General features: G+C 47.9%; 1 protein-coding gene across 1 annotated transcript in view; it reads right to left on the bottom strand.

Annotated features, from left to right (window-relative positions):
* RBM33 (RNA binding motif protein 33) overlaps positions 1 to 27,756 on the bottom strand; it is a 551,296-nt gene that overhangs the window by 459,373 nt on the left and 64,167 nt on the right. The window contains exons 3-4 of the mRNA XM_086939808.1: positions 19,979 to 20,190; positions 12,423 to 12,615 (exon numbers count right to left, since the gene is read on the bottom strand). Of these exons, the coding sequence (XP_086795934.1) occupies positions 12,423 to 12,615; positions 19,979 to 20,190 (405 nt within the window). The remainder of the gene's footprint in view (positions 1 to 12,422; positions 12,616 to 19,978; positions 20,191 to 27,756) is intronic.

The following is a 27,756-nucleotide window of genomic DNA, read 5'->3' as shown; positions in this document are numbered from 1 at the left end:
CATCAGCACTGCAATATGGTGGCTCGTGAACAGGTAGGTGTACAGTAGCCATAGCTGCCAAGGTTTGAGATTGCTATGTGTGACATTTTCATAATTTCAGTGTAATTATGAGTGACATTTCAACATCTATGAGTGACACTTTCTCATCAGCAAAATCAAGCAATGAAGACGAGGGGAACATATTAATATCAGAAATGACACTCATTTGAGCAATAAGAAACTCTAAGAAGATCTTAAAACAGCTACAAAGCACCAGAAAAATTTAAGGCAACTAATGTAATACCATTGTAACCTGATAATCCAGTGGCCACAGACACACAGCACCTGGCAAGCCTCAGGAGAGTGAGGCGGAGGCACACATGGGTTATCGCCATCCAGGGTGCTGTTGTGTGTAAAACAGTAGGTCCCCTTATGGGAAAATCTGAATGTAGGGCAGACGATGACACTCCAAAAGAGAAACGGTTAATGTTTGACACAGGCAACAAAAGGGGTGTGCAGTTACATATTTTTTATGAACCCACCATACATTTTGGGAGAAAGAGCACTTCCTGATCAATTTCCCAGCTCAGGACGATGTCCCATTAATTCTAAACACAAAAGCTTGGAAGGTGTACTACAGTCAGAAAGAGTAATGGCAGTAATATGGAAAGTGTCATGACCATTTATGAATTGCATTCCCCATTAGTAACCACATTGAAGAGAAGTCATAAGCATGAAGAAAACTTTATATATGCACTGTAGCTGCATATAAACAGGTAAGAGCTGTCAGCGAGACTAGCAAAGACAGAGGGAGAAAAAAAGAGCTGCTCCCGATAGACAGTGAGTTGGGTATCTGCAGGTCTGTGTACTGATGCTGGGCTACAGCTGTTCCCTGGGCGATAAAATATAACTTGCACCGTTTTAAATAGTTTATTGCGCACTTATTTAGCTAGATTTACTTTTCTAATTATATTGCTCATCAACACTAATGGAGGTTACGATTTTTAGTGCTACAGTGCTTCAGTATTGTAAATGCAAAAGCAGAAGACCTATGTTGTGCTCTCTGCCATGCAAACTGAATACATTCTTTACCCTTACCTTGCTTGGATCTTTTTAATTTGGCTTACACTCATGCAAGAAGCTAATAAAATGTAATACAGATCTTGCGTTAAATTAATCTAGGAAACAGTCACTGTACTTGAGACCACCTATATTCAGGTAAACACAAACTTTTCCCTCGCAAAGCTCGAGGTTAGCACATCACAGTAGCCACGTCACAATATCAACTGCTTATTAAAAAATTGTCTTACCATCATCTAGGTGATGTATACGTCAAGTGCATTATGACGATCCCCTGGACAACTTCAGAGGTAGCAGATTGGTTGTCAGGCTCTCATAACATTCTTAACCAAATCTGTCCTTGCACTTTTTGGCGCTCCATAAACTGCAGGCATGCTCGGGCCGCCAGCCACCGCAGGAGGCCGTAGCAATTAGAGTTTGACCCCCGGCCCTCCTCCAGTGATAGTCGCGCAGGCCTTGGCACTGTCCTCCCACTGTGCATGAAGACGATCCCCTGGAAAACTTCAGAGTTTGAGGTAGCAGATTGGTTGTCGGGCTCTCATAACACTCTTTACCAAATCGGCCCTGGAACTTTATGGCGCTCCACAAATTGCAGGCAGGCGGGCCGTGGCAATTAGAGTTTGCCCCCACGGCCCTCCTCCAGTGATGGTCGCCCAGGCCTGGGCACTGTCCTGTCACTGACTCTTGCCGATCCCCACCCAGTGCCATGCTGCAGAAATGAGACTGTCCTGGGGGCCCTGATTGACTCACCAGCAACCCCACTGTGTGAGGGACTTAGACGATGCCCACACTTTTTCAAAACAGAGGCCACAGGCTTATATTACAACTCCAAGGGAGGCGTGCAGCCGCATATTAGGATGGCTGCAACCGCAGGCGATGAAGGCTCGGGGGAAAGATAGACCCGCCACTGATCCGAGGAGCTGGCTGAGATGAGGTGGGAGCACGGAATAGGAGAGGACCAACTTTGAGAGTTCGTGAGCAGGAGAGCCCCTTTCTGAGACCTTGCTTGAAAGGGGGAGGATCAGACTGGCAGGCTAGGACCTCGCAGCGGTGAGGGGACAGACGGCGGCAGCTGAGGACGGCACCTCTGACACTGAGAGGTGGGAAGGAGAACAGGCCCAAACTGCACTAATGCATCACCAGTGCAGATCAGACTGCGACGGAGGAATGGCGTGGAGCAACGCGTCGGCCCTGCTGAAGGTGGGAACAGTCACGGGCGCGGGCCGAGACACAGGCTGAGCGTCCTGTTGCTAATAGTGCAGCGCATTGGTGGGTTGGATGGACCCCTACTGCACTGCTGTATTGCCTGAGCGGGTTGCCTCGGGACAGATAGACGATCCTGCCACAAAGGGCTTTGGCCTGGCCAGAGAGTGCCGGCGGGGCGCCCACTAACAGACTGTCTGTCCTGGCGGCTCCTGTGTCACCGACTCCCTTCCGTCGGCCGCAGAAAAATATTGAATTCTCTCCTCAATAACAGCTAAGAAGCATGTGGCAGAACGGGTCGAAAAGAGCCCGCGGCTGCTGGCGCCATGATTATATTAAAGCTCCCTCCCTCCCTCCGGTCAATATTATATACCTGCTACGCCTGGAGTGCCCACAAAATTGCCTGCTCCCTTCAGCTCGAAAAACATACTCCTCGCGGCTCGGTGGCACTGAGACGTGCGCACGCAATTACAAAAACGAAACCTATCGTGGGGCGGGACTTCCGTCTTGTGAAGCCCGAGCCCACGGAGTGCCTGGCAGTGGTGACGCGGGGCTCCCATGCCAGAGGGAGAGCCCCGCGGAGGCTGCAGAAGTCCGGAGTGGCGGTAAGTGGGGCTTAGTTGTAGGGGGGAGGGAGGGTGCGCTTTTGTGTGTGTGTGCGCGTGTGTTTATGTGTGCGGGCGGGGGGGAGAGAGCAGGGGGTCTCTGTATGTGTGTGTGCGTGTGTGTAGGTGCGCTCGTGTGTGTGCGCATGCGTAAGCAGGGGGAGGTGTGGCTGTGTGGTACAGCTTTCCAGGAGAGGAGACAGGAGCTGGGCACAGCGAGCGCGTGTGCGTGGCCCGCTCAATTCAGAGCGCGCGGCCAGCTCCTGTCCCCTCTCCTGGAAAGCAGAGTCGCTGACAATAGGTCTCTGGCGAGACGGCGCTATCGCGCGGTTCAACACCACGAGACCTAAAAAGGCTAATATAATGTGCCTGAAAGGTATAGGAAGAGAGAATCATGGGTGAAATGATGTCAGAGATGTAGAGGGAAGCACAATAAGTACAAACAAGTACACTGTACAAGGGGGCGTGGCCAGCCGGGCATCATGGCAGACGCGACTTTGTAGAGCTCCATCAGTGCGGCCCTGAATTCTCCTAAAGTGATCCTTAAAGTGTATTTGAAGTTCCCCTGCACCGGGCGGCACAAACGCAGGACCGGCTGGGGACATCACTGGTGTGAAAATCGGCGGGCGTAGAGGCGGCGGAGGAACGGCCATCGGACTGTGGCGCAGCGGGGGACAACTGAAGGCGCGAAACCCGCCCCGGGCTCTGCCAACGGGCCGCCGCCTTGCGCAGAGCTGGAGGGGGAGACGGAGGAGTCTGTGCCCGGATCGGAGCCTTGGACCCCTGCGGAGAGCTCCGGAACGAGGCGGCGGACTCTGAGCGAGTTCGGAGCTGCTGGGTGGCGCCCACAGAGGCAGAGAGGAGGCCCCGAACACAGGCTCCGGAGCGGCGGCAGGCCCTGGGGTGTCTGGAGCTGGCCGTGACAGGGCAAGGCGACTCAGAACAGCGGTAAGGTGCAGGTGGGGGGCCCTGCATGTGGACAGCAGAGGTGGAGAGCCGGCCCTGGCCTAGTGAGGCCCTACAACGCAGCCTGTAACGCGCGCTTCCCTGTGCTGGGCAGCCTCAGACTTGTGGAGCGCTGAAACAGGCTCATAGCGTGCCGCGAAGCCCAAGGTCACACCTGCAATTAGACAGTGCCTATCGGCCGGAGTGTGGGCTGCTGACTGACGCCACTAGCGGTGAGAGCCTCCGCCCGCTGGGACACCGGGATAGCGGACACTACCTCCTAAGTGAGGCGGGGTCGGCCGCGGAGGCTCCGGTCGGTGGAGCTGGGCCTGGGAGGCGCTGCGAGTCAGCAAGACTGTGGATTGTGAGGTGAGGAGGGCAAGTCAGGACACTGCGCTCTGGGCTAGGGCGCCATTTTGCACCAGCCGCCATCTTGTCCCTTCCTGCGAGGCCTATGCACCTGAGCTGCGTCTAACACCTCTCCCTCCCGTTGCTATCACTGGACACTGAGGTCACGTCTGTAAGGAGAGGGGGTTGGAGCACCCCCCCCGCCCTTTGTACTATAAGTGCACCAGCCGCCATCTTGTTCCTCCCTGCGAGGCCTATGCACCTGAGCTGCATCTAACACCTCCCGCTCCCGCTGCTATCACTGGACACCGAGGCCACGTCTGTAAGGAGAGGGGGTTGGAGCCCCCTCCCCCTGCCCTTTGTACTGTAAGTGCCAAGAAGCACTTGGGGGAAGGTCGCTGCCTGCACACACCGGCCCTTGCAGGAGAGGACTCACGTAAGAGTCTGGTAGCCGGACTGTCCTCGAACGACTGGGTGGCGGCTCCCGGAGGTCCAACACAGCGGACACCCTCCTAGCTGGAGTGCAACATTGATTATCTGGCCGGTAGGAATACGAAAGGACCCCCCCTTCCCCGGCATTGCTCCTGGACTCATAGCCAGACGCGCTGATGCCCACTGCGCAGCAACTTGCAATGGGACAAACCTCATGCGAAGCAGCAGGAAACGAGCGGCCCAACCTCCCGCAAGACCAGAGACGATTGGTCATGGAGCCTGCAGCCGCTCTAGCCGCCAAAATGGACACTGTTTTAGCGGCGGTTGAATGCATTGGGGCGACCCTAGAGCAAACTAAAACCTCTCTGGAAGGGCGAGTAGATAAAGTCACGTCTGACTTCACGCTGCTGCATGCAGACCACCGTAAACTGTCGGAGTCAGTCGCAGCAAACGGTCCAGGAACTGCAACCTGTGGTGCGTAGCCATGCCTCAGCCCTACAGGATCTGATGGATAGAGTCCATGCACTAGAAGACCACGCGGAGGATGCGGAAGGACGCTCTCGGCGCAACAATGTCCGAGTGGTAGGCCTGCCAGAGGGGGAGGAGGGGAAGGACCCTGAACGATACACAGAGGCCTGGCTGCGGACACTCTTGCCGGTTGGAATATTGTCCCCGCACTTCGTGGTGGAAAGGGCGCACAGGGTACCGGCGCGGGCTCAGTGGCCAGGAGCTCGGTCTCGTCGGTTTCTCTTCAAGCTCCTCAACTACAGAGATCGGGATACTGTGCTCAGAGAAACTCGGAAGATGGGTGACCTCCAGGTGGGCAATAGCCTTGTGATATTCTTCCCGGACTACACAGCCGCAGTACAGAGGAGGCGTGGCTCATATATGGCAGTGAAGAAACAGCTGCGAGACCTGGAGCTGCCCTACTCACGGTTGTTCCCCTCCCGACAGAGTGATTTCCAAGGAAGGTACCCGCTTCTTTGAGGCTCCGTCGGAGGTTTGGGATTGGCTGGAGGAGACCGGGCAATGGACGGGGACGAGACCAGCGGGCCCGGAAGAAGGCGGATGGCAGGAACAGCGCTCCAGGAGGCGGATGAGGAAGAGAGGGGCCCGGCGGGGAGAAGTTACGGGACAGGCAGCGCCCAGCCCAGAGAATATGCAGCAGGAGCGGCAGGAGGCACTTGAGGCGGTCGCGACGTTGGAGCGGCGAATGTACACGGAGACCCGGATCATGGACAGGAGTGCGAAATTGACACCAGTGGATCGTCCTCGCCGTCCACCGTCATGTCGGATGACGCCACAATGCCTGTGGTGACAACCCAAACAGCTGACTTTATAATGTGATTGATGACGGACTTGCGATAGACTGCTATATTGCCTGTGTTCAGCACATGATCCATTGTATCCTTTGTATGCCCGCTGCAGCATGCTGATTTGTTTAACTGCTGGCTTTGGAGCTTTGCACTTGCGCAGGTTTAGCCTCATAAGTGCTTTGAACGTTCGGCGGCCGACGGCACCACTACCTCAGGAGTGCTGCCGTCGGCCATTGAACGTTCGAACCTCATAGCTGCAATGGAACGTCCAGCACTGGAGCTGGACGTTCCATAGCCGTTATGGGGTTAGAATTAGAAGCTGTTAGTGCAACATGAGTATACAGTTGCGCCTCAGTTTGGGGTACGAGTTTAGCCTCTGATGCGCGGGGCCGGTCCTCATAGGTGGTCCGATCCAGCCCGGTATTCTTCACTGCATTTATTTTACCAAACACACCTCAGCAACACTAAGGGCCCTAGGAGAGGGAGCACCCTGCTGACATAACTGACTGCGTACTTCCCCACACACGCTTAAGTTGTGGTTCTGACACAATAAAAGGTAGTCAAGTTGCACAGTTTGGACGCATGCCCCGTTGGGAATTCGCCCGTTTCAGAAGCGGCACTTCGGGATCCCCGCCCGAGAGCCCCCCAACTGGGCCCGCATGGCATGCCCCCTGACCCCCCGGGTGGCTGCACTACAGCAAAACACATGGCGTGCACCAACATCATGACATGGAACGTCAGCGGCATGCACACCCAGTTGCGCTGGTATTCTGTCTTTGCATATATGCAGCACCACCAGGTGGGGGATCGCGCTTCTCCAGGAGACTCACATGTCCCGAGTGGAACTGGAGTGGCTCCGCAGGCGGTGGAGAGGACAGGTCCATGGCACGATCTACTCAGCGCACGCGCGCGTCACCTTGATATGGGTGAGGGCAGGCGTCACCTTTGCATGCACTGACGCACAGGTAGACCCAGAGGGGAGATACTCCTTTGCGAGGGGAAGGCTCAATGGACAGGAGATCTTGCTGGGTTCTATCGATGCCCCTAATACAGATCAGCCTGACTTCCTGGCGTCCCTAAATCCCATCCTTCAGCGGTACGCAGGCCTCCCCTGGCTCCTAGGCGGCGACTTCAACATGGTACTAGACACGCACTTGAACCGCTCCTTCCCACCCCTCTGCGCAGTGGCAGCGACATCGCCAGCGCAGGCTCCAAGGGACTGGTTATTACACTGGGACATCCACGACCTCTGGCGTGCGCAGCACCGTACAGACAAGACATACTCATACTACTCGGCGGTGCACGATCTCCACGTCCGCCTAGACCGAATAGTAGGCTCTTACTCCATGCTTCCGCTCCTGACTGAGTCGGAATACCTAGGTAGGACACACTCAGATCACAATCCTCTGTGGTTCCGGATTAGCTGGGAGGCGGACAGGCCCCAGGTGCCCACATGGCGCCTACAGCCGGCTGCACTAGAAGACGCTGAGTTTAGATCTTCGTTGGGCACTGCTATTTTATCCTATTATGAGGAGAACGAGGATTCAGTGAGTGAGTCCCTGGTGGAATGGGATGCTCACAAGGTGGCTATCCTGGGGCATTGCATGGGAGCCACGTGGAACATTCGTGAGCAGGTGTCCGCATCTTTAGCCCGCATAGAGTCCGAGGTTCTACGTATGAGCGGGAAGGGACGGGTAGGCATGCGCTGAGGCTTGGGGAACTCCGCGCAGAACATGCGATCCTACTCGAGCGACTGAGATGCCACAATTATGCAACGCATACTGCAAAAACGCACTCCCAGGCGGACAGGGCTGGCCGTTTGCTGGCCTGGTTGGTGCGGTCAGCGGAGCGCAATACTCCGATTGGCCCCATTCGCACAGGGGACGGGGCAGTGGTGTACCCGCAGAGCGAGATGCACCGGGCGCTTACCGATCACTATCGGGACCTCTATAGAGCTCGAGGGACTGGCTATGCGCAGGCGATGCTGAATTCCTGGAGTCGGTTGTACTGACTACCGCCACAGAGGACCAGAAGGCAGAATTGGCTGCCCCGCTCACGTTGGAGGAAGTGGGAGATGCGATCCGAGCACTGGCGACCGGGAAAACGCTGGGACCCGACTGCCTACCGGCCGAATGCTACAAAGCAAATAGGGACATCCTAGCGCCTCAGCTCCTCCGATGTACAGGGCATCGATCGGCGCGGGCCATCTTCCGCCATCTCTGCGGGAAGCGTTCTTAGTGTCCCTGCCTAAGCCTGACAGGGACCCCATGTCTCTGAGCTCTTATCGCCCACTGGCGATACTCAACACAGACTACAAGATACTAGCCAAAATCCTTGCAAAGCATCTGGCGCCGATGGTTCCGCATTTAATGCATTCGGACCAGAATGGCTTTGTGCCACTAAGGTCCACATCCCTGAACCTCAGGAGATATTTCAGGGTAGCGACAGAGGCGGTGGCGGTCTGGCCCAGAGCGGGGTGCCTGGTACTCTGGTACTGCACTTAGAAAAGGTCTTTGACTGCCTTGAGTGGGGCTACTTGATGTCGGTGTTGGAGGCGTACGACTTGGAAGGAAACTTTCTGCAAATGGTCTCTTGTATAGGAGACCTGTGGTCCGCGTCTGACTGGGGCCGTTCATCTCGGAACCAGTGGCGGTGGGCAGAGGCACCCGTCAGGGGTGTCCTCTGTCACCGCTGCTCTTTGCGCTAGCCATGGAGCCCTTAGCTGCGGCCCTGAGACAGCTCTTGGCGGATGGTATCCCGCTGAGCGGCGGCGTTCACCAGGTGTTATTGTACACCGATGACCTATTTGTCTTTGTCCGAGACGTAAGCCACATACCGGAGATGCTGGCCCAGCTGCTAAGCCGCTTTGCCGATCTCTCGGGGCTCCGCGTCAATGCAGGCAAGTCCTGCCTCTATGCCTTTAACAGTGAGGTTGCTGATCTGGAGTATAGCCTCCATGGCACACGAGTCCAGTGGCGGGCAGACCGGTTTAAATACCTGGGGATCCAGATCTACCGCCAACAGGCAGATATACTGGATGGGAACCTGGGAAGAGCGGTGACTGCGTTAAAATCCCAGATCTGCTTCTGGTCCACGCTCCCCTTGACACCCGCAGGCAGAGTGGCACTGGCCAAAATGGTGATGCTTCCCCGGCTTTTAGACTACTTCTGGAATCTGCCTTTGTTCGTGCCCGTGTCCTTCTTTTCCAAACTGAACAAGATCCTACAAGACTTTATCTGGGGCGCATCTCGGCATCGTCTGGCTCTCAGGAAATTGTTCTTACCCACAGACAAAAGTGGCATGGCTGCTCCCAGTTTTGAACACTATTACCTGGCAGAGCAGCTCCAATGGATCGCCCGCTGGTTAGCAGACAGGGGAAGAGAAGACACTGCCACGAGCGAGCTGCGCTATACCCTGGAGCTGATTACCGCGCTATTCCACCCGTTGGCGGCGCCAGCACGCCCCACCCCATTACTACTAGTGGTGGCCTACAAATGCTTCCGCAGGGCATTGCATCTTACGAGGAGGGTGCTCCCATATGCACCTGCGGTGCCGCTGGAAGGCTCGCCAGGGGGAGAGGGGGTCCTCATGCACCGCATGCTGGAGCAGTGGCGGGAGGCAGATGTGCAGACATTAGGCGACTTATACCAAGATGGAGCGTTGATTCCCTTTGAGACGCTAGTCTCTGACACTGGGCTCCCCCCCCCGGGGGTTCCTAATGCACCGCTCCCTTACGGCCTGCATGCCGGACAAGTGGGGCGAAATTGTAGAGGAACCTGCGCAGCACTTGACGGTGCAATACCTACATGTCATGAGCAGGGGCAGGCATCTGGTTAAGTGGTTTGCCGCATCCCTGCGGATACACACGGAACTGGACCTGACCCCACTCCGCGGCAAATGGGAACGCGATATGGGACGAGCGCTGGCGGACAAGGAATGGGAAAAGATACTTAAAAGCCCGGTATGTATCCCCAGAAATATGCGCTTTCGCCAAATCCAAGTGTACATAGTTCACAGGGCCTATCTCACCCCCGATTTAATAAATAAACACTTCCACAGGGCGGATGCGTCTTGCCCCAGATGTGGTGAACTCTACGAGGATCTCCATCTTCTGTGGCACTGCCCAGGCCTTGGCAATTACTGGAGAGACATTAGTGCGCTGCTCACGCAATGTACCGGCCGCACTGTTCCTTGTAACTGGCCTGAGTTTCTCCTGCATCAGTTCAAGCGGTCGCCCAAGGACAAGGCATCGTCCTGCGTCCTTGATCTGGGGATGGTAGTAGCGGTGCGACTGCTCACCAAGAGATGGAAGGCAAGAGACAGCACAGCGGACAGCACACCTGACACACTGATAGGAACACAGCATGTAATTGTGGCGAGGAAGTGAGAGAAGTGGAGGCATGCACGCTTAGGGGGAGCGGTGGGACAGGCGGTGGGGACAGAAAGCGGGGGGGCCTAAAGAACAGGAAGAGGGGGGACGATTTGTACTGTATCTTGGAGACAATGCCGCTGTTTGATGTTCTTGTTAACTTGCGCATGTTTTTTTTTACAATTTCGTGGCACATGTCAAACTTGTCTCTTCACACAGAAATGGGACGCATGGACTCTCTTATGTTGCGGGCATATTTGGGCGCCCGAGATCCAACTGCATGCTGTTCTTGCGCAACTGTTGTAGCGCCCTCCTGATATGCCGCACTGCCAGTGCATTGATAACCAGGCACAATTGAAAAACTAATTTTATATTACAAAGGTCCTAGGTTTATAATGATATCTATCCAGTCGGCTATTGCGCTGCAGTGACGGGACCCCATTGCGGACCCTCTACGAGCAATTTAAGGCTCGCACGGAAGAGGCCATTTCCATTGAGCGCCTTACTAGTAAACCGATCTCCGGTTACGACTATCACCCCACTTTCAACTGAAGTCCTGTACCGAGCCCACGCTAAACGCCAGGCTCAACCGGTCACGAATAAATTCGATCGCTGTTGGCCGATTTTTATCCTCATTGTGGTACCTCGGAATCGTCACCCGGTATCAACGGTAATTGGAACTGATTGGAAGCTTGTTCATCCACGACTGGCCCCTCCAGCCCGGCTCGTGGCTCACTTGACTACTCAGGCAAAATCAATTCTAGTCCTGAAGATGATCCCACTATATTATTGGAGATAGGGATCGAAACGTTCGTCGACTGTTTTGCAGTACTGCCCGTTATATGATTTTTAATTTCCCGGCAGTTACTGTGGGTTTGTGCTTATTCAAGAACCTCTTGCATTGTATTATAAGCCACCCTGTTCTCCTTGTTTGCCTGTGAATTCTTTGTCCTTTCCTTCTGTATTGTCTCCCCTTGACTTGGTACAGGCTTGTGCCCAGTTATCAATGTGCGAAATGTTTTCGCTTTATGCTGTTTATCTTCACTACTTTGAAAATAAATACTTCTAGGTCCGGCTGGACACTGAAGAAAAAACACAGTCTTTATTTTTAGCCTGTGAAAATTAATCCTTTAGATATCATTATAAACCTAGGACCTTTGTAATATAAAATTAGTAGCTTAACCCATGGTCCTTGGCCATTATTTTGGGTTCCCTTGTATACTAAACCTACAATTGAAAAACTGCCTTGCTTATAATGGTGCACCTAATGTACTGTTGAAATATATAAATGCCAATAAACAGATTTGACAAAAAAAAAACAAGTACACTGTACATTACTCTTCAGTTATGCTCTGCATCAGTGAAGAGCTTCAAACAGGACAAGAGATGGCAGTGTACAATCTAACCCCACAAAGTATGCGCGATGGCCATTGGAGGGCCAACCACCTTTAGGTGTCTGGGCAGCTGGTAGGCCGTGCATAAAGCTTACTTATTTTCACATTGGAGCAACTCCTTTAAATTTAAAAGCAAAGGACACTTCTTAGAGAATATGCGTCTTCAGTTCCCAAAGAAGGAAAATAGCAGGCTTTCATTTGACATCACAAGACATTCCTGACCCAGTCCCATAGAGAGGAAATATGGCTTCTACCAGCAGGGTAAACATATTTTTAAGACTGCAACCATTATACAGAGATGAAAATGTGTTCGTTGGGAAGGTAGCACAAAAATGTACTATAGAAAATTAATGTACAGCGTAGCCCAAATTACACCATCTACTGCCGCTTGAAAAATTGCTGTGCTCAATTGTACAATTTTCGCCTGAGCATTATGAAATGCTGAGTCGATCTGAACAGGACTCAAACACATGACCTGCAGGCAAGTTATTCCTAACAAATTTTAACAGATTTTTTTTAGTGAGGAGATATAGCGATTTGCCTATAAATGTGGTTCTTTCTAAAAAATGTTAAGTCAAAAGGCTAGGCAATTGAGAATTTAAGTTTAACTAAATCTACTGCTCTTGACATTTTCAAGAAATATAGGAAATAAATTATCAGTTAAAAAAACGAACATCTCAAAATTACACTGCTTTTTACAACATAGACCACCCAAATAGAATGTCAGTACAGGACGCAAAATAATTCCTACCTTGCACAGGAGTTGCAACAGAGCCTTTGAAGTGTGGATTAATATGTATATTTTTGGGTTGAGAGGATGTGGTATTTGTCTTGTTCACTCTTGGAGATTCTGTTTTAGGATGTAAAGGAGATGAGTGGCGTGTGCGTGTCATAGGTAGCAGAGGCTGTATTGGTTGTTGCTGGAAAAGGCTTCGTATCGGTTGCTGAAGAAAAAAAAAGGAAAATATGTAAACAGATGCAGGTTTTTGGGGTATTTTTTTACAATCCTGGCAAGAAAGTTTCCGTCTTCTGCCAATTTTTGTAGAAAATGATATCACTTAAAACATACAATGAATTTACAAAATCTGATAAAGGGGAAATTGTGATTAGCAACTAGATGACTTGAATCTAGAGACTGGATTAATTCACTAGGCCGGATTCAGACGCTGCCACTTATGCCTGCATCAAAAAAGTGTGCTATTTTTTAAGTTCCAAAATTCAGGGCATTAAATTAATATAACAACGAAAAATACTGTGGAGTTCCTACATACTTACATGTCATGCTTATAACCAGACATAAAATCTCCACATAAATATCTTAAACGTCGAACATGTAACTAAAACAAATGCACAACTGGTCAATTCAAGGTTTAAGTCCCTGCACAGGATCACTCATTAACAACTGCCTCAAAGTATTTCAGAACACTAAAGGAATGTTAACCAGGAGCTATAGCATAAGGTCTTTGCAGCAGCACTTGTTAACTGAAGCTTCTTATGTTTTCATAGGGGACCCAATAACAGCTATTAAAGCTTTAAAGGTCCAACAATCTTGATGTACGATAATTACGTTGGAAATTTCATGATGTTGGGTTTTATACTGCACTTCTTACATTTGCAAGAAATGCACATACAGGGATTACTATTACCATGTAATGGGACTCCGTTAACACACCTGAGGAGGATGTAATGTGGAGTCGACATTTCAAATCAGAAAATTATGTTTTTAAACAGTTGCAAGTTAGTAAGCTAATGTATTTAACTAAAGTGATTTTAACCTCTTAACAAAAGGCTGAAAGTTGGTTGCTATCTAAACAAAAAGGCAGATGCTTCATTAGAAGACACCTCTGCGCTACAAATAGCTATTTAAAACATTTTCTCTAACATTTCAGTATGATGAAATGTGCGGGTGGAAATATGTGAACAAAATCCCCACCCCCTATCCCCATAGTCACCCCACAGCATCAAAACAATGCTCCTAGTCCACCACCTCTCTGGAGGAACAAATGCTCTGGGAAAACTGCAATTTGTACACAAGTTTTGGGGGAAAAATTCGCTGGAGTTTTCAGCCTTCATAATTTAGAGCCTGATTAGGGGGTACATTTCAATCACTGCACAAACAGAATTATTTGGATGGAATGGGAATTGAGTAGTGCAATAATTACTACCCTCACACATTTCACCAGGAAAAAATTGTGAATTATATCGGTTGAGAGTGCCCCAGAACATATTAAAACATGCAGATTTTGGTGTAATAAATACCACAAGTGCAAGTTGTGAGAAAGTGCCATCTTTCTTGCCTTTGTATGCCCCCACATTTTTCTGAACTGCTGATGTGCTTTGACTGAGTGTGCCCTGGGAAACTCAATACCCAATTGGCCTCTCTGGCCACCTGTCACCCCCTAGCAAAAGGTACCCTAGGTACCCAGGGCATGGTGACCAGAGAAGGCCCCTGAGGGCTGCAGCACTTATTGCGCCACCCTCAGGGGCCCTGTACCCTGGCACCCACACACTGCCTTTGCAGGCTGAGTGCCTAAGTATAGAACTAAACCAAGAGTCGACATGGCACACATCCCTGTGTGCCATGCCCACAGAACCCACTGCCCTGGCATACTTCAGTCACCCCTCTAGCTGGGTGGCCTATGCCAGAGGTGTGGGCACAGGTGCATGAGCCCTGTGCCCCTACAGTGCCCAGGGCCATTCCTGGGCACTGTAAGTGCAGTGATGCCATTAAGAGTATATGGTGCTGGGAGGTTGTCATTACGAACTCCACAGCACCATAATGGCTACACTAAAGACTGACAAGTTTGGTACCAAACTTCTCAGCACATTAAACCCGCACTGATGCCAGTGTGGGATTTAATGTAAACTGCACCAGCGGGCATCTTAGAGACGGCCTCTGAAATACAAACCTACAATCCACGCCTGGGCTGAGTGGCTGCAGAGGCTGCCACACAGCAGACATGTTGCTGGACCCCTGGGTGGAGAGCCCCCGCTCTCCTGGGCCTGCAACAATGCACATCCTGGGCGAGGTGCTAGGTCTCCTCCCCCAGGATGGGCAGGGGGAAGTTTCAAAGGCATGCCACCTCTGTGAGTTTCTCCAGACCATTTGCTGTTACCAGCAACTGGCCCCTACCAGTTCTAACCCCCACTCTGGCAAGAAGACGGTCAGGAAAAACTACATCAAGAAGGGGGGTGTGCCAGCCTGTGCCAACCACACCACTCAGGTGGGGGAGACTAGGTGAAGCACGACCCCAGGCTCCGGCCATCTTGTAGATGGGGAGCCCTGCCCAATCCCAGCTAGACTCCTGCCCCCTTCCCACAGGAGAGGAGCAGACTAGGGGGTATACTCACCCCAGGACAGGGACCCATTGGTCCCTGTCCTTGCCCTACCTGTAACACCCCTAAATTCAGTAATTAGGGGCTCCCTGAACCTTCCTTCCTCGGATCCCGATACGAAAAGAAGAAAGAAGATCAAGAAGAAGAAAAAGACCCGCCGTGCAGCTGCTAATAACAGGACGACAACAACTGACTAGACCCCAGCCCTACCGGTCTGTCGATCCTGGAACCTGCTCTTGCCTAATCCCGGCGACTCCTGCGGACAGCAACCTTGAGACACCCGGAGGACCTGCCTGCCTTGACCCTCTTAAAGACTGGGACTCCCATCAGCAGAGGCTCTGCTGCAACAACCCACCTGGTGCCAACCAGGAAGCTCCGGACCAGCCCACTCTGCACCCGCCGAGCACAGGCCGGGCCCAACCGAACCAAGACCACGAGGACGTCCTCCGGGCGACTGAGACCCGAAGTCCAGTGCCCAAAGACCCTCCTCGACGAACCAGCAGAAGACGCCTGCAGACTCAGAACCAGGGGCCACCCCAAACGCGACCAGCCGAGGCTAAGCTTTTCCGACACCCAAAGACACCCCTGCACCTGGCGTCCTACAGCCCCCTGTGCCTCCCTTTGGGGTACCTACCTGTGCTCCAAGATCCCAACTTACCTCTCGAAGTGCTGGTTGCCCCTAGAGAGTCTACGTCCCCGAGCCTCCAGCCTTTGTTCCTTTTTGACCTTTCCCGTTGGATAACATTGAGCGCCCGACGGCTCAAGAGCACCCTGCACCCAGCCACCCGAGTCCCACTGGCTGTGCCACCTTTGTCCAATCCTACTTCCCCCCCCTTGCCCGGAGCAAGTGACCAGGAGCCCAGCTCCCACAGCCGCGTGGCCTGCTAGCCAGCAGCCACCAACCGGAGGCCACCTTTCCCTCAATGGATATCATTGGGCCTACCTACCTCTGCTCCCGGCCGGCCCTGCGCTCCTGTGTCGGAGCCAACTGTACTTACCTGACCCTGGGGGACCCCTGAGTCTATACCCGGAACCTTAACTTCACCAGCCAAGTACACATCTGGAAACCAGTAACTCACTTACCTCCCACTGGATAACATTGACCCATTTTGGCTTGAAAATTTTCAAAGTGTGAAGTTTTGAAAACTGCAATTATTCATATAAAATCAGCTGAAGTCCAAATTCCAAAGTACTCACCTGCAAGCAGGCGAGAAGCCAGTACTGTACCTTGCAGTCCAGTACTCAACCGCAAAAGTAATCCTTACCGGGTTTACTAGTAATCTGTATTTTCTCTATAGGAACCTATTGTATGCTTTTCTATGAAATTTCTTCCAAGTGCCTACTTTTGAAAACTTGAAATATTCTTTAAAAATCATACGAAATACGGAAACGCAATTACCTACCTGTTTTAAGATCAGACCCCAGTGCTGGCCCTAGAAGCCCATTACTGGATTACAAAAGTAACGCAATCATACTTTAAACGCAACCTGAATTTTCTCCCATTGAATAACATTGCCAGATTGTCATTGAAAAGTTTCTAAGTGTGAACTTTTAAAACAGCTTTATATTCATGAAAATTCACCACAGTAACTAAAACGTTTTTGCTAATCTGGTTTCAGCTTAGACCTCAGGACTGAATCTAGGATCTATCCCTGGAACTACTAAAGTAATCTGTACTGTAATCAACTGTCCTTTTATGGCAACAATCCATTGAGCTCAATGCTAAAGTGTGTCTAGACTTGAGTTGCCTTCAGCAACTCCTGTACCTATTGTGTTCACCACCTTTATTGTTTCCTTGCACAGTAATTTCATAAGAGTTCTCATATCTAGAAAAGTATGTTTTTATGCCTGTTGGTTCTAAAAATAAAACTATATCTTTGGATATAAAAACCATTGGCCTGGGGTTCAGTCTGAGTGTGTGAAATCCTTTGCTGACTGAGTATGTACAACAAATGCTTTGCACTGCCCTCTGGTACTGCCTTACTGCTCGACCAAGCTACCACTTTTGAGAGTAAGGTCAGTCCGGACTTTAACCTCTGTTATACCTTTGGGGTTTTTGGACTCTATACACACTGTACTTCATTGTCTAGTATATATAGAGCCACTTTCTCACACAAGTCATGCCTCAAGACACATACTTGGAATGCGAAGTGTTTACATCACCTGCTAAACAGATCACCCAGCGCAGGGTATTTACTGGTTGTGGTAAAAATTCACTTCGTTTCTCACAACTCTGAGGATGGGAAGGGTGGTATAAACGAAGTGCTGAATCTTTCCTTTCAACACTAAATGGGCTGCTATCTGTACATGGACCAAAAACACATGTGCAGTCATCTACAAACCCACCACACCCTCTCAGTAACCCCAAGTCGTTGTTTTACTAAGATGCTGCATTTAATTGTAGATTGTTTTGCCCACAAAACATTCTTAATGTTCCAGCAAGTCCTTCTACGTACTGCTAGTACTAATTACCAGATCTATCTGATTCACATACAGTTACATCTCGACTTTGAGATAAATTACTGCAATTCCATTTTTACAAAATGGTGTGCTCTGCAAAAGCAGAGATGAGTCCTTTTATTAAGGCAATGGGACAGGCAGTGGTTAATGTAAAGTATACTGTATCAGTACTGCAGTTTATTACTGGTGTCCTTTATTTCACCTATATTTTAGCTTGGTACGCTATGTACGATTAGGTCGGTTCACAAAATAAGGATTCTGAGCGGGTAGCAATTTGACCAACCTCATTAACATGCATGAAGTAGGTCACAAACTGTATTTCACACAGACTGGAAGCCATCACAGGAAGTGCCCTGCTCAGTTAGTAGACCACCATATCTGCGATTGCCTTTAAAGAAATGTCTTTATTTTTTATTTTAAATACAGCAAGTTTTCCTTAAAGGAATTGTAATTTAGAATGGACACTCTTAGTATGTCCCTTCCAAATTGGTGGATTCAGAAACTGTTTCTAAAGCTGTATTGCGATTTGGTAAAACCTTTATACCGAATTGTAAAATGTGTCTAGTACAGACCAAAAAGCCATTTTGCGTTGACAAACTCTGTCATTTTGCAAATCACTGGATTGGCGATAGCAAAATGGCTTCGAAACATATGGGCCTTGATTCATCAGTGGTTTTTAGGCACTTTGTCTAGGAGGTGTTATAGCTCAGAAAGATGTACAATATTCGATAATAAATAAAACCACATCAACTAAATATCACGTCCATGCTACATCTTTAAACCAGAATATACAATTTATTAACAGGTAGGTAAAGTGGCCCAAAGATGCCCAGTGACAATCCGAAGGTAACTCATCTTTCATGTACAAAGATATAACATTAAATGTTTTATGGTGTTTATGCACTCAGCATTAGGTTTTTGAATAACATTTATCCCTCTGCCATTGATTTTAATATAGTTACCTGTAAACAGTCTATCAATGGGACAAAAATGCCAGAAATAAAATTTAGCAAACTCTACTTCAATAGTCTATGGCTCCTCGTGCAAATCAGAATACATTATCGGATGAGCCTCAGTTGCTGAGTTACCAGGAATAAGTGTAGAAAAAGTCTTTCACTTGAACAACCACCACTCAAACAGCAAGACCCTCAGCCATGTCAAACAGATAGCGACTTTCATGTTGTCCAGAAAGCACAAATTGTAGGTGGCTGCTGGAAATCCGGTAGTCAGTATATAATCAAACCCGGTTAATTTAACACCAATTTAGGATCCAACCGGTCTCCGTGATGGGACCAGTATTTAGCTAAATTTGAGGCATAGATTAAAAAAAGCCTGGGCCAACCAAAGTGTTGCTTTGCATGATAGAAGCCTTTTTCCAACTAGGGAGCCGTGTATCACGTCCATTAATCATTGGTTCTCACATGCTTCAGCTGCAAGTAGTCACTGCCACACCCATTAAATGGTTCCAAATCAGAATATATACTCTATACTCTATGTCTCTAATCTCATACAATCAGAAAAACACCATTGAAAAGCTTCTGAAAGCAGCACATGAAATGGGTGTGGTGTTTCACTGATCAGGGTACATTTAATGGGGACCCTCATCGGTCAATAGACAACTCAAATTTCAATAAGTGGATTACTAAGTACATTGAAGAGCTGACTATTATACCCACCATAGAAGGATAGGAAAATAATGTTCAACCACAAACACAGCATCCAACATGGTCACCCCTTTCTTCATTTCACAACGTGGAAAAAAAACATGCACACTACCTGCGTATTTCTCACACAAGGCTTGCAAGCAACTCGATTTAGGAGGGGAGTGAAAAACCTTTTTGGGGGCGATCCAGTAGCATGGTCCCCCTATTTGGTGCAGGAAAACCAGTAGTCCTGAACAATGACACCACTGCTCCCTCTGCCAGTCTAGTTTAAGGTGTTCTCTGTATGGCCTTGAGCTTTGAATACTACCCATCTATTAATCCTATTGCTACTGACTAGCTACAATGGCGACCTGCCACATGCCATTTATTCAAGTTGACGTTTTGGAGAATGTTTTCCATACTGAATTTTAAGCACGGAATATGCATTTCAATGTAACTGCACTTGATATGCCTATCCTACGTGCGCAAGGAAGCATGTGCTGCTGCGTATGTTATGGTTCTGTGTATTTGGTGGAAGCATGCACTGCTTTGGCCTGTGACGCACTACTTCTTGGCAAGCATGTATGATACAATACCTTGCACTGCTGGTGCCATATTTCCAGTACCTGTTCTTTGCATTAAGAAAGTTTGCTATGTTGCTGCTTACGCTGTACATTTGAAATGTTTTAGTCAAACTTGGTAAAAATAGGTTAAATTTTCAAAAGTCAAAACAAATGGCTATGTGAGTATATATTCGGATATTGCTTCCTACGCAAATTTTGTTATATGGTCAATCTAATTGTGAATACTAGGATTTCCAAAAACAAACAGTATTAACAGGCACGTATGAAGAATTATTTATAGTTACCGCAACAGAAGGTTGTGAGGATAACAAAGGATGTCGATTATCTCTTGTTCTTTCATTGTTATCTTTCCTCTGATCCCCTCCTACTTGCCGGAACTGTGCAGCACCACCTCTTCTTGCATGGCCTCCTCTTTTTCCGCCAAAACGATTATATTTACGATGCCTCTGCTGCTCTTCAAATTCCATTAATGCTGCTTTGTCCTCAACAGACAATTCTATCAAAATACAACACAGAACTTTGCTTAGACTCGTTAAAGGGTTTCACAAATGTTGCTGTAAATTAAAACACAAAATAATGAAATCATAGCAAGATACAAAACTCGCTTTGCCCTCTGTAGCCAACATTTCAATGACATTATGACATACATTTTAGCAAGTTATTTTTGTGTTGTATTGCCGCAAGAATACAAAGCATTTTAGTACAACTTCTTCAAATAACAAGCATTGCCAAAGTCAATAAGACTCGCTTAAAGCATTATTTACTTTGCCAATGCTTTTTAGCCATGCTGTACATCATTACGGCAGCTGTGCAGCTTGGCTATTAAAAGAAATATAAATATAGACAAGAACGCGGCTGCTGTGTTGTTCTGTAGGCACCTGCAAGCATTCAACAAGCTTGTCTATGCCTACAAAGGGCCTTTTTAGGTTTCGCCTAGCGACGCAGCGCATGCGCTGTCAACTTGTGAGATCTATTGTCGTCGATTTTGCTTCGGAAGCGGGGTGGAAGCGCCACCCATGCTTCTGATTGGCGCGGGTCAAAAAGTGTGCTTCTCATTGGAAGGGAGGCATGTTCTGTTCCCTCCCTCTCTCCTGCTCGCCGTGCCTGCCCGTGAAAGAGATGTGCACGCGCACAGAGTCTCGTTTCTTCCTTCGGCGTCGCAACAGCTTTTTTTGTTTAACGTTGCTTTCCACCCGTCGCTTTTCTGTCCGTCGGTTTCCACCTGGTGCTGCTTCTTTTCCTTTTACGAGTGCTTTTCATGTCATGGAGCACTGCCGTATGCCGCCTTCCCAAACCGCAATGCTAAACCCCCTTGTTTTCACAACGGCCACTTGCAGACTACACTTCATGTACGACAGGATTAGTGGGGTTATTTTGTTTTGTGGCTGGAAAAGGTAGTGTTTAGGTTTTTTTTTTTTAACCCCTTCGATGCTTGTGACGGAACCATTCCGTCATCAGTCACGGTTGGGCTGTGCTGATGACGGAATGGTTCCGTCACAACCACACCCATTTACATAGGGGCCCAGCACAGGAGGAGAATTCCATCAGCAGGGATGAGGTTAAAGATGGCATTTAAATTATTATTGGCTTGGAAAAGGGATTAAGACTTCATTCTGATTGCAATTTTTGGCGTGCTTCAAAAAGCATTTGTATGCTCCGATTGAGTATGTACTCAGAAGTACCCTATGGCACAATCAGGCACAGACTGAAGTGATTCCCGATCATCGTGCACTAAGTAGCCTTCACCCCCTCAACCCCTCCTCCCCCGGCCCAAAGCAGGTGCCTACTTATGTGCTTAGAGTGAAGCTATTGTCAAGACAGGGGTTTTGTCCTACGGGGCCAGGCTGGACATTATACACTTTGGAAAAGACAAGGGTGCCTGGTCTCGGATTTACATTTTTTCAAATGTTTACCTTATTTTCAAAATAAGGTAAACATTTGAAAATACACAGGAGCTTTCTAATCAATTTGAAGCTTCATGATTGCTGAAAAATAAAAAACAGCATTTAAATCCGAGACCAGGCACCCTTGTCTTTTCCATAGAGTGAAGTTATGGCTGGCAGACAACTCTTAAAAAAGACGTGTACAGGGTTGACGGAAAGTAAGTTGTTTCTTTAAACTTTTATTCAGTTGTTTGTTTTTCAATTTAGGTCTGATCATCCAAAGTAAATCATGCAAATTCTCATATTTCGAAAAACTATCTCCCTTCCATATCGCTCTTGCTCGCAAACACACTACACACAGCTCTGCTGCTTCTCTCCAGACCCCAGATCCAAGGCCAACCGGAGCCTACTCCCACCATGATTTGCTGCAAGCCCCTGTTGGAGGAGTCAAGGCGCTGACCGGGAGCCCTACTTTCCGGGTCATGACCACCTCCAGAGGCAGTTCTGCACACTCTGCACCCCGAGCTGCAAGCCGTTGTGGTCCGGAGTCCCTGCTTGCAATGCTGCGCCCACCTCCAGGGTCAGGTCTGCACACTCTGCACCCCAGGTCCATGCATGTCACGCCCAGCCCTAGCACAGCAATCTTTACTCCTATACTAATCTTTTGGGTCATTATTCAAAATGGCTCTTTTCAAAAGAAAGCTGGTACAATCTCTACTGTACTACCCCATAGGGGACTACATTCTGGCGCCAGTTTCAGACAAGGGTGACAGGGTCATGTTTTGGTTGACCTAATTAGCGTGGCACCGCTTTACGGATGCTGCGATTTATCTCTCAGCATTTTGGCCACTTTGGGAGTCTGTGTGCCTTTAATAATTTTTTCCACAACACTGTTAATGGTCTCTATGGGCCTTATGTTACACAGTTTAAATTTAGTGTGGGTTCCTCTCTTAAATCTGCCCGTAATTCTTTTCCCTCTGCCTGTATACCACACAATGTGGAGTTACAGGATATGGTCTTACTCTTACATTACATACTCTATTTCACATCAAAAGTCTACCTAGTACATTTGATTAAACTCGCCTTTGTGGTTCTTGCTGTGGATCTTTATGTCTGCTAACTGTCTAAAGCATTAAACGCAGTGAACTTAAATCGCAACAGGAGACTTGCACTAAAGACTTCTTACTATAAATTCATATTTTGTTCCTGTTTTTCTTTGCTTCTCACGCTCACTTTTTATGATCTCTAGAAATCATGCGTACTTGTTTTATTAACGGTTCAAGCATTGAGAAGTTCTGCAAGTCAGCGCTCTGCGCACTAAACATCCGATTGTTTAAGGAACAGTGTCTGTTCATCACACTGCATACAGCAAACACAAGCCGAGGGCGAAAGGGCCCCCTCAAGAATAGGAAGCGCAGGACACTCTCTCACTGTTGGAGGTGCGGGGGAATCCATAACGCTCCCTCCTAATGCATTCACAGTGACCTACCTCCATGTCGGGTTGGTTGAATTTTGTCATTATAACATCTGTCAGTTTCTGAGATGCCTAGCTGCCTTTTTTGTTGCTCCTAAATTCAGAAAGGTACTCAGAATGCAGGTCGACTCATGCCTTCTGCAACATTCAGAATACCTAATACGCCTCCAATGTACAACACAAATTTCCACAATATGCCACAAACTTTAACAGCACAAAACATAATTCAAATCCACAACATGCCACTCCACAACACACAATATCATTACACATTATAACCTCCATGACAAACAATCACTCTACATATTTTCAACAAGTTAATGCCATTTACCTACTATCCACATAATTCGAAAATACCATACCACATATGTCCACTACACAACTCCACATCACACAATTCCACAGCAAACAATCCCAATATAACCCATCTCTACCGCACACTGCCACCAAACAGATCATCTCTCTCTCACACTACCACTACTCCATCTCATCTAGCAGTTACACTTATACCTTTCATCCCTCCCTCACACTCCCGCTCTCCTCTTTATACTCCCTGCTCACACATGCTACCTTCCTGTACCTATTTGCTCTTTGCACTAGGTCACCTCTCGTACCCCCTCTTGATGCACCTCCAACTTGTCTCTCTCTCTCGTACTCTTTCACACCCCTCTCTCCCTCTCTCACGCACTCTTCCCGCCTCTCTCATATTGGTTCATTTCATGCTTTTAGGCAGTTTCTTTCCAGTGCCTTTTCAACATTTACGTCCCTCAAACCCATACTTTGTGTGTCTGTGGCCTTCTCGCCTCTTTTTTCTGGTTTTCTCACACACTCTTTCTGCTCTATCTGGAGTTCATTCACCACTTCGTGCACAAACGAACTATCCCTCGCTATCTTCCTTTCTATCTATCTATTGTGTGCACCTCTCACCCCATCTATTCACCATGATATATATTCCCACTACACAAATACACTACACACACATACAATTTCACTCACAATTCCAATACAACCCACATAATTCACTCCACTCCAAACCAAAACACATGGGGAAAAGACATTTTCATTTACAACGCCAATAGCTCTATTTCTCGCAAATGAGACATATTGCATTGCAAATGCTTGTTTGTTTATTTACCGATCTGAAACAGAGTGATTAATTATAACAAGTATCGCAAGAGCGCTCTTTCAAAACGTAGAACACGGACGAAAGTGCTTGTGGTGGGAGAGAAGGATATTGGCGAGACAAAGCAACTTTTGGGATAAGGGGCAAGGAAAGCACATGAGAAAGACAGCTGGAATAAAAGTTCTTAACCAAAAAGAAAAAAAGTAGCTCCCTAAAAGTGAGATGAGGAAGAATACAAGTAGCCAACCAAAAGGAGATAGTGGGTATGCTCCAGGGGAGGGACAAACAAGATGAGACAAAGCGAGCCAAATGAGTGAGACGCTAACAAAAAAGAGTGACAAAGCCAACCAATGGTAAGCAATGGGTGGATTTTAAGCCCACTGTAAGTTTTTGGTAAGCCCACAACAGATTGTTTGCAACCAGACAGCTTGGGCTATCTGGCTGGTGCGACCTCAAAAGTACTCTGGTTCAGGGACTGACTTACATAGTGAAGGTTCCTCACCGCAGAGCTCTTTGATCTTCTAAGCCTTATTTCTACCCTCCAATTTCGCTCCAGATTTATAGAATGTACTACTGACAAGGCGCCACATCATTGCTTAAATAACAAGAGTTAAATGTTTTGTGAGGCAGATTTGTGCACACTTTAAGCTCCACCCCTATCACAGGCCAAGCAACCCATCCTCCACAACCTCCACTCTCTTCCCTGTCAGAGTTTATATATTTTAAAATTATTGCAAAGGGCCTGAATAACGGATTACTGCTGACTAGCCCTAACTCCGGACAATGGCTTTTTGAACACCATCATTGCTACTTAGCTTGGATGCAGGAAGAGGCCTACAAACAGGACTTACAATTTTAATGGAACAGCAGGGGCACCTTTTAACCTGATATAGGTATTTGTGACACATACAGAAGAACGCCAGGCAGACAATGAATGCCCACCTCCACATCTGCACTGCCACATTTCTTGCTGGTGGAACACTACCATTTCACATATACCTTAAAACTAGATAGATGCCATCTATCGTTAGAGAGGTGAGCCTAAAAAAAAAGCTATCAAGTGTTCCACTTCTCCAGTTCTGCCTCACTCCTATTTCCTGTATTGGGAAGTTTAGCCTCGACTCTACTTCACATTAATATTTAATCTACCCATCCCACTCCTTTCACTGCTACATCATCCTTACCAACAACCTAATTCTACACCAGACAAAGCCTCAAATAGAGAAGGGTTGCCTGACTCTTGACATGAACTAAAGGCAGGGATCTTTGATAGCCGACGTTGCTGATGTACTTGGCATAAACAGGGCCACTGGAATTATACGGCAGGGGAGGGTCAAATTATACGGCAGGGGAGGGTCAAATTATGTGGCAGGTGAGGGTCAAATTATGTGGCAAGAAAAGCCAGATTATGTGGTATTATGCATGACATTTTGTGATAGTATTACTTCATTGTTTTGTCATTTTTAAACGGGTTAACACTGTCTGGCATACATGCCAATGTGTGCACTGTGTCACACATCCTTATTCCTTATTTGCATAACACATCTCTTAGCCTAACTGCCAAGGGTTCAACGGTCAAGTAGCCAGAAGATATAGGGCATCCATGCCTAGCGCCCATTATAGTCCATTGATGTGATACAATGTCTCCGGACCATACCCAAGAAATAGGGTAACGTACAGCAGTATAACTCAACCTGGGAAGATGGGCCATAACCCAAACTTCTCTTGTAGTGTCAGGATATAGTCCCAATCTAGAGTATCAAACTATGTTATTGATGTCTAGTGCTACCAGTGAATCGTTGATCTCAGACTGCTCTGTGGCATGTAACGTTTGGTTTAATCTTCTGAGATTCAGAAGTGTGCAGCACCACTGAATGAAGCTGCATTGGTCTTCATGAACCAGGCAGACCATCACTCCGAGTAGCTTCTTAGCGAAGGCTTGAGCTAATAGTTTTGTGTCCACGTTTTCATTGAGTGCTTTTAGACTAAACTTTAAAACCACCTGTTTAAACTAAGCAATAAAAAAAGCCTCTTAAAAAGCAGCATAAGTAATTTATTTTTACCAACATCCACTTTTATTCTAGTTTTACCTTTGCACTTCTCCAGATAAACATTTCATGTACTGAATCAGCAATTGTGTGTCTAGTGTCTCTCCGTGTCAAATTTAATTTCACTATCTTGGATAATAAAATGATTTGAAATGACAGTTTTAATCAGCAAGCAAGAATGCCTTCCTCCAATAGAGACACGTTGGCACAAAAGGTCACTAAAATGTGACGGGAATGAAATTACATTTGTAACTTTCACAGAAATATTAATTTGCTTTTGAAGTGGTTTCTCAGTAGGGCCTCATTGGAAAGATAACTCGGATCTCAGTATTACGAACAACACAGGTTTAAGTATTTAAATGGAATTTCAGGTTAGGGAAAATTGTCTTTCTTTTTCGTAGGCCAATCGTTTCTAGAGTAAAAGGAGGGAACATATCGCGTGGAATGAAAAACATGGAGATAAAAATCATAGTCATTTCTAATGTCACTAGTTCAAATTCTCGCAAATGCTAGACTGCTTAAATGGTGGCCGTGCCGCTTTCTTTAGACGCTGCTCTCCATATTCAGGTAACAGTGAGCGCCGTTTAAAGAAGGCCACCATTAAAGTTAAACAAAAACATTGGTTTGTGAGTTCACAAACCATTTTTTTTTGTAAAAGCGCCCCATGCCGTGCTTTCAACTTAATGGCTGCAGAACCTCGTGTGTTATGAAAGCACATTGTGGGTGGAATAGGGGTAAATCATTAAAGAAAATAGTGCTCACAAACTAGATAAAGCAGACCATGTACCAACACAAGCAAAAAGTCCAGTCCTCATGGGAGGTTACAAATGCAGACGAGGCGGTACCAAGGAGAGACTACTAAGCTTATTCATGAATCAAATGCAAAAATTTAGAAAGGACAGTAACACGAACAAATTGCTCGTTCAATGCTCGTTCAGTTAGAATACTGAGCGTGTAAGGGAGTACCGTCCTGTGCTGCGGGCTATTGAACTGCAGATCTATATGTAAACATAAAAGTGAAATCTATGACCTGATTGTTGAGAACAAGTTTGACGTTCTGTTTCTTACGGAGACTTGGCTGAAGGATGAGTCTGAGCCAGATATCCTGGAAGCACTTCCCCCTGGCTATACTATAGCCAGAATGGATAGGGCGACAGGCAGAGGAGGAGGCATGGCAATCATCTTTAAACCCCCCCTTGAATGCCTCCTCGAACCATCTAGGATCTGTGAAAGTGAAGCAGTCTCTTTTAGGCTTAAAATTAATGCTAATTTTACGGTGAAAGGGTTTCTGGTGTACAGACCTCCCGGTCCTCCTACTAGTTTCCTCCCGAGTCTGGTTGAAGGGATTACCCACTTGGCATTAAGACACAATAAGCTTCTGGTATGGGGTGATTTGAACCTGCATCTGGAAGACCCTTTGGATAAGGAGGCCTCTAGCCTTTGCCAGGACCTTTTATCTTTCCATATGAGCTTGAAATCCTATGTGCCCACACATCCGCACAGACACCTTTTAGACCCTGTGTTTGCTAATTAG

The sequence above is a fragment of the Lissotriton vulgaris genome, chromosome 10 (genome assembly GCF_964263255.1).
Source record: "Lissotriton vulgaris chromosome 10, aLisVul1.2, whole genome shotgun sequence".
NCBI lineage: Eukaryota > Metazoa > Chordata > Amphibia > Caudata > Salamandridae > Lissotriton > Lissotriton vulgaris.
The sequence above is the reverse complement of the archived record's forward strand: the minus strand, read 5'-3'. Positions and strand labels throughout refer to the sequence as shown.